The 10385-nt window shown below is 43.6% G+C and overlaps 1 protein-coding gene across 3 annotated transcripts in view; it reads right to left on the bottom strand.

Annotated features, from left to right (window-relative positions):
* Window positions 1-2475: 2475 nt before the first annotated feature.
* Window positions 2476-10385, bottom strand: part of LOC129825072 (protein FAM184A-like) — a 158982-nt gene continuing 151072 nt past the window's right edge. Inside the window, exons 16-19 of one of the 3 annotated variants that reach the window (XM_055884827.1) lie at window positions 8010-8133; window positions 7481-7585; window positions 6395-6606; window positions 2476-2975 (exon numbers count right to left, since the gene is read on the bottom strand). In XM_055884827.1, the coding sequence (XP_055740802.1) occupies window positions 2894-2975; window positions 6395-6606; window positions 7481-7585; window positions 8010-8133 (523 nt within the window). In that variant the 3' untranslated portion in view covers window positions 2476-2893. The remainder of the gene's footprint in view (window positions 2976-6394; window positions 6607-7480; window positions 7586-8009; window positions 8134-10385) is intronic. The other 2 variants (XM_055884828.1, XM_055884829.1) reach the window with 2 other exon arrangements.

Genomic DNA, 10385 nt, shown 5'->3' with positions numbered 1-10385 from the left:
ACTTCTGTGAAATCAAACTGTCCACTTAGGAAGCAACACTGATTGACAATAAATTTCACATGCTGTTGTGCAAATGGAATAGACAAAAGGTGGAAATTATAGGCAATTAGCAAGACACCCTCAATAAAGGAGTGATTCTGCAGGTGGTGACCACAGACCACTTCTCAGTTCCTATGCTTCCTGGCTGATGTTTTGGTCACTTTTGAATGCTGGCGGTGCTCTCACTCTAGTGGTAGCATGAGACAGAGTCTACAACCCACACAAGTGGCTCAGGTAGTGCAGTTCATCCAGGATGGCACATCAATGCGAGCTGTGGCAAAAAGGTTTGCTGTGTCTGTCAGCGTAGTGTCCAGAGCATGGAGGCGCTACCAGGAGACAGGCCAGTACATCAGGAGACGTGGAGGAGGCCGTAGTAGGGCAACAACCCAGCAGCAGGACCGCTACCTCCGCCTTTGTGCAAGGAGGTGCACTGCCAGCGCTCTGCAAAATGACCTCCAGCAGGCCACAAATGTGCACGTGTCTGCTCAAACGGTCAGAAACAGACTCCATGAGGGTGGTATGAGGGCCCGACGTCCACAGGTGGGGGTTGTGCTTACAGCCCAACACCGTGCAGGACGTTTGGCATTTGCCAGAGAACGCCAAGATTGGCAAATTCGCCACTGGCGCCCTGTGCTCTTCACAGATGAAAGCAGGGTCACACTGAGCACATGTGACAGAGTCTGGAGACGCCGTGGAGAACGTTCTGCTGCCTGCAACATCCTCCAGCATGACTGGTTTGGCGATGGGTCAGTCATGGTGTGGGGTGGCATTTCTTTGTGGGGCCGCACAGCCCTCCATGTGCTCGCCAGAGGTAGCCTGACTGCCATTAGGTACCGAGATGAGATCCTCAGACCCCTTGTGAGACCATATGCTGACACATGCACATTTGTGGCCTGCTGGAGGTCATTTTGCAGGGCGCTGGCAGTGCACCTCCTTGCACAAAGGCGGAGGTAGCGGTCCTGCTGCTGGGTTGTTGCCCTCCTACGGCCTCCTCCACGTCTCCTGATGTACTGGCCTGTCTCCTGGTAGCGCCTCCATGCTCTGGACACTACGCTGACAGACACAGCAAACCTTTTTGCCACAGCTCGCATTGATGGGCCATCCTGGATGAACTGCACTACCTGAGCCACTTGTGTGGGTTGTAGACTCTGTCTCATGCTACCACTAGAGTGAGAGCACCGCCAGCATTCAAAAGTGACCAAAACATCAGCCAGGAAACATAGGAACTGAGAAGTGGTCTGTGGTCACCACCTGCAGAATCACTCCTTTATTGAGGGTGTCTTGCTAATTGCCTATAATTTCCACCTTTTGTCTATTCCATTTGCACAACAGCATGTGAAATTTATTGTCAATCAGTGTTGCTTCCTAAGTGGACAGTTTGATTTCACAGAAGTGTGATTGACTTGGAGTTACATTGTGTTGTTTAAGTGTTCCCTTTATTTTTTTGAGCAGTGTATATTACACACTACCGGTTTATATATATATATTATATATATATATATATATAAAACACACTACCGGTCCAAAGTTTTAGAATGCTGTCACCGATTCCCCCGGTACTGCTGCCTACCGGTCAGTTTTACCGTCCAAAGTTTTACAATATATATTTAAGCTAACCCCAACTGTTTTCCTAACCTTAAACCTAATTCTCCAAACAAGCTACATTAATTATCCTAACCTGCTGCGTAAGGTCTGTTAACCTGCTATGAAAAGTCAAATCTGACATTAACTTGACAAAAGCTGGATCCTTTCTAGCCATGACCTTTAAGAACTTTGGAACTTTCCTCTGGATTCCCACATTCAGTACTCCCACAGGGGTGTTCAAAACTACAACACGAAATAAACATCACGGCACTGTCTTAAAATACTCACTATGAATTAAATGCTGCATTTACATTCACAATAATTCAATAGAAAACATGTGCTTTTTTATGTTGGTCAAAATAATCTGAAATTGCTTTTATGGAAGGAAGCCCTTATATTTTCTGATTTGTTAGCGTCTATGTCTATCCAGAATAAATGTGCAGCCGCAAGGCTGTCACATGCCACAATAGGACCAGAGAAATTCACCTGAACCAGACCTGAACACACACACAGTAATACCTGTACATACTTTGACCTAAAACAGTGTAAAACACCATTTCAAAACATAATGGAGTTCATTCACTGGTCACCTAATAATCCCCAGTTTACAATTGGCTCATTCATCCCCCTCCTCTCCCCTGTAACTATTCCCCAGGTCGTTGCTGCAAATGAGAACGTGTTCTCAGTCAACTTACCTGGTAAAATAATGGTAAAATAAAAATAAAATAAATAAATAAATTCAAACACCTTATAATTAAATATTTTCTGAAGAAGTTGGGATTCTATGGCACAGTACTTTACGGTACAAATCCTCCATAAATTGAAAGGCCCCCAAAAAAGACAGCACACATATCATGATTAAATGTCACAATAATTATTTATTAGTTAAGCATACATAGTATAATATAAATATAAAATATGCAATTTATTTTTAAAATTGGTGAGACATCATTATATCTGTGTTGAGACAACCATACAAACAGTTTAATTCTACCAAAATTGGTTATGCGGCTGTAACAAACTCTCGTTATGGTGCCATTCTAAAATAAGGTACAGAGAGAGGACAATTTACTGTAGCAGCATATGCATCACTCTTTAGAAACTGCAGAAAAGAAAACGTCAAACATACTCATCGGCACTGTACAAACAAGGAAACCGTTCACGGTGAAGTAATCAACAGAATGAAATGGAGTGGGAGATCATTAAATAATGTTCATTTTTTGTTGTATTTTTCGTTTCCTATGGTTGACATGCTCTCGAGTTGCAAAAGTCAGAAAGTGAAGTACTGGGCGAACCACTCCTGGCGCTGGGGGTCGGGGGATCCTACGGGTGACTCTTCTGTCTCAGGAGGGCTACACAGGGGGGCACACCACAACAGCAGCACAGTTACACAATACAGGACATTATTGACTAAGGAATCCTTATTACACCTTGGAGTTGAGAGTCATTTTATTTGATTTAAGTCTGTGGGTTTTATGCCTGTGTGATGTGTTTGTGAATGTTCCTTAGTGTCGTTGGTATAGTCATTCATCCAGTTCAGAGGATAATGGGATTTTGCTGCGGCAGTATAGATTTGATGATCTGCTCTTAAGTGTGAATGTTTCCTAGAAAACAATAACATTTCCATTGCGCTAACCAGCCTTTAATCGTGTTAAGTGTGCTCATTTCTAAGAGCCTGCGGCTCTACTAACTCTAACATTTCTGTTTTACATGATCATCCAGACATGAGGCTTTGTGAGATTAAATTACAAGACCATGCAGTTGTTAATCTTTGACTCAGGTCCTTGGGGGAGGACGCTGTCTTGGTTATATAGATATGTGAATGCATCTATTAAAAATCCTATGTACTACTTTCATACTACTTGTAAAGTTTCTTGTATGAAAGTCTGTAGTTTCTGAAAAGCCAATGCAATTGTAACCCCAAGGACAAAATCTGAGAGGGAAAATGTATTGAAAGACCATAACCTTGTCTATTGTTGGTTGTTCTAAGTCTACCTAAGATATAGCATATTCAACCTAATGCCTTTCACTGGGTTTGCTGGCTTGACCATAGCCTTGGCATTGACAAATTCACAATAACCGGCCAACAAACATCATTGTACTCGAACATTGCAGCTTTATTCCACATAAAATAACCTTTGCTCTTTGCCTATAGAGCTAGATATATCTCTGGCTGTCTGTCTGGCTGCCTGGTGTCTAGGGCTCTCCCTCAGCCTCAGTTGTTCAGGGTCGTAGCCCATTGATGGGCACCAGATGCCTCCTATCTATGAAGGGCTTGACATCCGACTGTCTGGAGAGCCAAAAAGGAGGAGAGGATGAGTGGGAGAAGTCTCATTGAAATGTCAGTACAGAACAAACCGTAATAATGTGAAGCGCTCTCCTCTCAACAACTAGAGTGTACAACGAGTTCAAGATGGAAAATATCTCAGTGATTTATGACTCAACTTTATATTGCAGTTGATATTTGACAAACACAAAGGCAAGGAAATTGCAGTCTGCGAATCTGACAAAGAACGGTGTAACTTCAGATATTTTGAGTTTTAATTTCCTACTATGGTTATTTCCACAGTTGTTATGTGAAATAACATCCTCTGAACTTAGTTTTATTATTACTATCATGACTAGATACAAATGAATGAACACAGTCTGCACTCATTCTTCACTGCACCAACTGTATTGCCCTAACTGAGCTGAACATGTCTGAAGTTTTTCAATTAAAGACACGTGGCTTCTTCATCCTGTGCGGAGCTTGAACTGTTTGTCTCTGAGAACTATCCTTAAATGTCTACTCTGTGATCATTCTCTCCTCAGTCTCAGTAGCCTCCATTGCAGCAAACCCAATTGAATGCTCAATTCCTCACCAATTTCAGATCCAGAGAACACCTGGGCTGAGACGGACAGGGCTGACTTCAACAACATCAAAAGCTAGAAGCAGAGAACTGGCATAAGCACGCATGCTAGTGTTTTTCATCGGGAAAACTCAAGTATGTATGCACATGTATTGTACTACACATTTGCTGGTGAGCTGAATTAAGAAGTTCTATTGATCTAGGTATCTTTTCCGAGGACTGAAGCATGTGTATTCTGGTATAGACCTCGTGAATGGAAATAGGGCAGCACTTCAGGAGCACTGCAACGAGATAGAAGCAGCCTTTGAATAATCTGAAATCAAATATGTAATACATGGCACCATTGTGTCATCATTTGCCCCTGCAGTTTGGTTAATACGAGTGGTATGTGCTTCAGCAGGTATGTAGTATGTGGGGGTGCATCTGTTGCTAAGTGTAAACAGGGTCAACCTTGCCAGGGGCTGAGACAGACAGGCCATGTGTGTGATGCAGTGATGGGAGAGTCCCATGACAATGGAGGGCAGCCCCGCACAAATCCGCCACGCCGACTCATCTGCAACTTATTTACATAGCAGCATGCAGCAAAGGCAACAGAAAGGGCCAAAGCTCCTTTGGCACAGTGCACACGGGTACAGATACATAACAAGTGCAGCAATAGGCAGAAACCTAAGTACCGGATGAGTAGAGGCATCATAAGCTAGTACAACACGTGCACACGAGAGTACCACATTAACATGTGTGCTTAATACACATGAACAGAATTATAGCTGGAAGCACAACAACGAGCAAAGCAATGCCAAGGCACAAGAGAGAGAGGCGTTCATTGATGAGAGGGAGAGTGTTGTTGTTATTGGAGGCTTCAGTTAGACGTTCACACATCCCCACACACAGAACTGTACATGGCAAGAAAATATCACCACCAATATTTTCCTCATGTAAAATCAAAACAATTTCACATCAAGGTGGACAACAAAGTGCAGTAAGTGCGGCAAGCCTGGAGGCCGATGAGGATGGGAGGTTTAACAGAACAATATCACCAATGAGTTGTAGGCCTATAACTTCCAGAACAAACGGAACAATTAACACAACGCAGAGACACAAAGAGACAACTCCTAGCGTGCACACTTCAGTTTGCATGTTAAGAGTGATGGTGGGGGTGGGGGTGGGGGGGGGGGGGGGGGGTGTAGTGGTACACATGCTCCTTTTGCATTCCAATGCCATTTTCAAAGCTTATGTATTTACTATACTTTATAATAGTATAGTAAAGTGTTGACACATCTCCAGCAGTGTGTCTGGAATATATTTTGTGTGTTTGAAAAGAAACCCTCCTGTGAAGTCACTGACTTCGCGGTATAAAGTAAAGATGAATTGACATAGCAGTGTATTGGGGGGGGGGGGGGATTGTGGGAGCTCTGCCTCTCTCCGAAAGCTAATTCTCGGGGGATGCAATCAAAGCCTCGCAAAAACTGCAGGCAAAGACAAAAACCATCATGTCCTTCAAATAGAATAGCAATCAAGAGGGAATCCTGGGATGAACCCTCAGCCTGTTGGCAACAGGCAGCACACAACTTAATCTATTATTCAAGGTAATTAAAGTTCTAGACTGGAGTGCTTAAATGTCTTTTGTCATTCCTAATTTAACGCTCTTTTGTTTATCAGAGCGAGGTCTGACAGAGGGGCGAAGAACATCAACATTCGCCAGTGAGGGTCACATTGAGAAGTTTCTTTTAAAGACTGAAGCCCAACATAAAGGGATATGACAGCTGACTCTGGAGAGGTTTGTATGAAAGCTGCCTATCTGTAGCTGTATGGGCCGAAGGTCAGGGCAAGCCTCTGTCTGTCTGTGTGTCAGTGTGCTTGACCCCTGGGCCTGCCCATGGTGCGGACGGAGGCGTCAGCGGCGAGGGAGGGGCGGCGCTCACCTCATGAATTTCTTGGGCTCTGTCGGAGGGGTCGGTGGGGGCAGAGGTTTGCTAGTGTTGAGCTCAAGGTGGTGAATGGGGGAGTTGGGGATAGGCTCTAGGCGGTTGGGCTGGGGTTGCCCGCTCCCCGTCCCTGTTCCTGTCGCCTCCAGAGCCCTGAGGTTTGGTGAGCTGCTGAATCGGTTTGCTGATTTGTCATTCTTTCTCTGTTGCTACACAGTAGGACAAAAACACAAACAAATGGGAAAAATAGGGAAAGCTAGTCCAATGGAAAAAAAGACTGCTGTGTATATATATATATATTTCTCATTCTCTTAGAGGATTTATGTGGATGGATGCTTTCTGATGGTCAAGCTCGCACCACTCAGCTAGTGAAGCAACAGTCGCTCTCAGCTTTATGTAAACTAAGATGGGCAAAAAAGGGATGCATCAAAGGAAGAGGCTACAGAAAGTTCACACTAACAAAGAATGGCTTGGAAAGCAAAGGAGAACTGGATGTCTGAACAGGGAGATAACACACACACACTGACTAACACACACACACACACACACACACACACACACACACACACACACACACACACACACACACACACACACACACACACACACACACACACACACACACACACACACACACACACACACACAAATGTACAAACACACATAATATCGGAAGTTATAGAACTTGAAATGGAATCAACAGTTACATATTGACCATGCAGAGTGATCCATTCAACTGGGAGACAGGGGGTTGCTGTGTTTACATTGGAATGGGACACAACTTCTCTCCACTAAAGGATGGAATGGTTCCAATGGAAATCAAGGTTAAATATACGTGGAAAATCTCCACTTCAATCATTCTCGACAACGACGTACAGGCAACCGGTTTAGGCTTGTAATGACCGGGATGGTTCCCTAATGGTTTCAAATTGTCACCGGTAGCTTTCGGGCTTCACAAAGTGTCAAAGATTATCTCAGATTAGCTATATGGCTCTAATCAACTGATGGTCAGTGTTAGTCCAGAGGTGTGTTAGCCTTGTGTGTCTGTCTGTATGGTGTGTAAGTGTACAGCGGTCAGCTCACCTTGATGAGGGGATTTATTACTCCCACGTTGGGACTGGTGTTGAACACTTTGTTGAAGTTGGTCTCTCTGTTCACCAACTCCAGCTGGTAGAACTTTTTGTCGTCCTGCACGTCCACAGAGAGATGCCAGTTAGGTCACGGTGCTCTGAGTTCGTGATGGAGCATCTCACTGATTGTTTACGACACACCTCACATACTCGGTCTACAATGGGCTTAGCAGTACAGGATGATAGCACTGGCTAAAGTCAGAGGGTTTCTATCCACTCTCTCTAGTGCCACAGACACTTTGTCACCGATACGGTATGCTGGATAACCTGTCTGAATGCATTGCTGGGACTCAAGGGCTGTAACATAGCTCTCGGAGTCTACTGCTGCTGCATGAGAACTCTTAGGTCATGCAAGGCTACAGCACTCCATAGTCTGGTCTACTATTGTTTGGAGGTAAACAGGCATGCAGGCTCCAAGTCTAGGATTATTGGGTAAAACCACAAAAGGGCATCCTGTAGGCCATCTTGTACTGTGTACATACACTTACCACCAGCTTCTTGACGAGGGACTCCCTCTCAGTAACCATGTCCTTTAGCTCAGCGATCACCTGCAGATCCTCAGGCCGGCTCTCCCTGTTCCGGAACTTATCCTCCGTGCCCTCCAGCCTGGGGAGAGGGGGGGGGGGGGGGGCATTAGGGCTCAGACGTCTCACAGTTTGTTTGTGTAACGTGATAATACAAGTGCCTTGGATCAGCTTGGGGATATGAGCATTAATACATGCTGACACTGAGGGACCATGTTTTGAAGGCTTCCCTTCCCTTACCTACAGTTCAATAGTAAAGCATTAGCTTTTAACTCTCCTACGTTTAATCTCATAATCAGAAAGCCTATTAGTGCTTGTGTACTATGATCAAAAAGTGGCAGTACATGTTTTTCCTGAATCTCCACTTTAACGTGTCAACAAATAACAAGCGCTCTTTAGAGGAGTTCTTATCAGTGTTCAAAGCCATCTGCCTCTCCACAGTTTTTTGCTGCCTCTAACTTGAGATTGATGACTTTAATATGCCGAGATATTGCTCGTACTGTAAACAAGCATCCATCATGTCCAGTTTGGCTCGTCGTCCTCAGCACTTACAGATGTGGAATGACAAGTGATACCAAACTCGCCATCAAAACGGCGACGCAAGACAGGGACAGGCAAGCGCTTGAATTAGAGGGAGAGCACATTGGATATCATGATAATTGCTTCTGCTGCGCTGCTATGCATCAGCGATCTGTTCATTTCTTGCTCTACTACACATCACTTCAGTGTCACATTTCACTATAGACTCATCTGCATCCAGGGGTGTAAAGTACTTAAGTAAAAATACTTTAAAGTACTACTTAAGTAGTTTTTTTGGGTATCTGTACTTTACTATTTATATCTTTGACTACTTTTACTTTACTACTTTCCTAAAGAAAACAATATACTTTTTACTCCATACATTTTCCCTTACTCCCAAAAGTACTCGTTACATTTTGAATGGCTAGCAGGACAGGAAAATGGTCCAATTAACTCACTTATCAAGAGAACATCCCTAGTCATCCATACTGCCTCTGATCTGGCGGACTCACTAAACACAAATGCTTCATTTGTAAATTATGTCTGAGTGTTGGAGTGTACCCCTGGCTCTCCGTAAATAAAAAAATGGTGCCATCTGGTTTGCTTAATATAAGGAATTTGAAATTATTTATACTTTTCCTTTCAATAATAATTTTAGCGGTTACATTTACTTTTGATACTTAAGTATATTTAAAACCAAATACTTTTAGAATTTTACTGAAGTAGAATTTTACTGGGTGACTTTTACTTGAGTCATTTTCTATTAAGGTATCTTTACTTTTACTCAAGTATGACAATTAGGCACTTTTTCCACCACTGTCTGTATCCCTACACATTTTCCAAGCACACCCGTGTGAAATAAACATGTTGCTGCAGTGCAGCCTGGGAAGCTGGTGCTGGCTTGCTTTCTATAAATATATCACACTCCATTCAACTCTCTAGCGACATTGCTCAAAACAGATGTGACAACAACCAATCAGACAACAAACTCATGTTGGTTCCCAGGGGCTTAACCAATAGGAGATGTAATGAGATAAAATATTCATAAAGCATAAATGGCGTAATAATTTAGCGTTGGTCAGGGACTGGCTTTGGGTGAACGAAGCTGCCATGGTGATTAATTGGGGAGGGGACAGGGGCTGTCGTTAAAATAGATTTGTCCTGTGCTTAATTAGCAGGCAGTAAATCGGCCACCTCAAGGGAAGGCCCTGGAAATGTCAACTAGTCAGCAAATTGATAATGACAGGGGCTCGAACCAGCAGGTAAGTGTTGGTTTTAGAAAGGTTAGTAACAGAGAAATCTATGTAGGGCCAATGTGACCTATTTTTACAATATCGTAATGGATTCTGTTTGTCAGTCAAATTCATGGAGGAACAAGCGCACAAATAATGATGTATGCTTCACTAGCATTTCATTTTGATGTTGTGAAAGGAGTGATTGAGCCATGAGAAGATTTGGTGGGGAACATCACAGATGAGCTATTTTAAACAGAGGCTCTCTCTGCAGTAGCTGGCTGTGTGTCTAGATTGTGCTCTCATTCAAGTGAAAGTGAAACCAAATTAGGTCACTCCTGACAGCAAAATCCACAGTCCTAGGGCCCTCGCTGAGGCCTTGCATCTGTTTCTCCTCTGTTCCGCTCTCATATTCAAAAATAGTTCCTATGGAGACGCACGGATCATTTATGTGTGCCTTCCTAAGCTCCCTATTTCATTTCCATAATCAATACATCTCCATTGATCTATTCACAGCAGTTTGCAGGCCATTTTTCTATGTCTAGGCTTGTATTTGCTGGTGTGTACTGTGTGTGTATTGTGG

The sequence above is a fragment of the Salvelinus fontinalis genome, chromosome 27, assembly GCF_029448725.1.
Source record: "Salvelinus fontinalis isolate EN_2023a chromosome 27, ASM2944872v1, whole genome shotgun sequence".
Taxonomy (NCBI): domain Eukaryota; kingdom Metazoa; phylum Chordata; class Actinopteri; order Salmoniformes; family Salmonidae; genus Salvelinus; species Salvelinus fontinalis.
The sequence above is the reverse complement of the archived record's forward strand: the minus strand, read 5'-3'. Positions and strand labels throughout refer to the sequence as shown.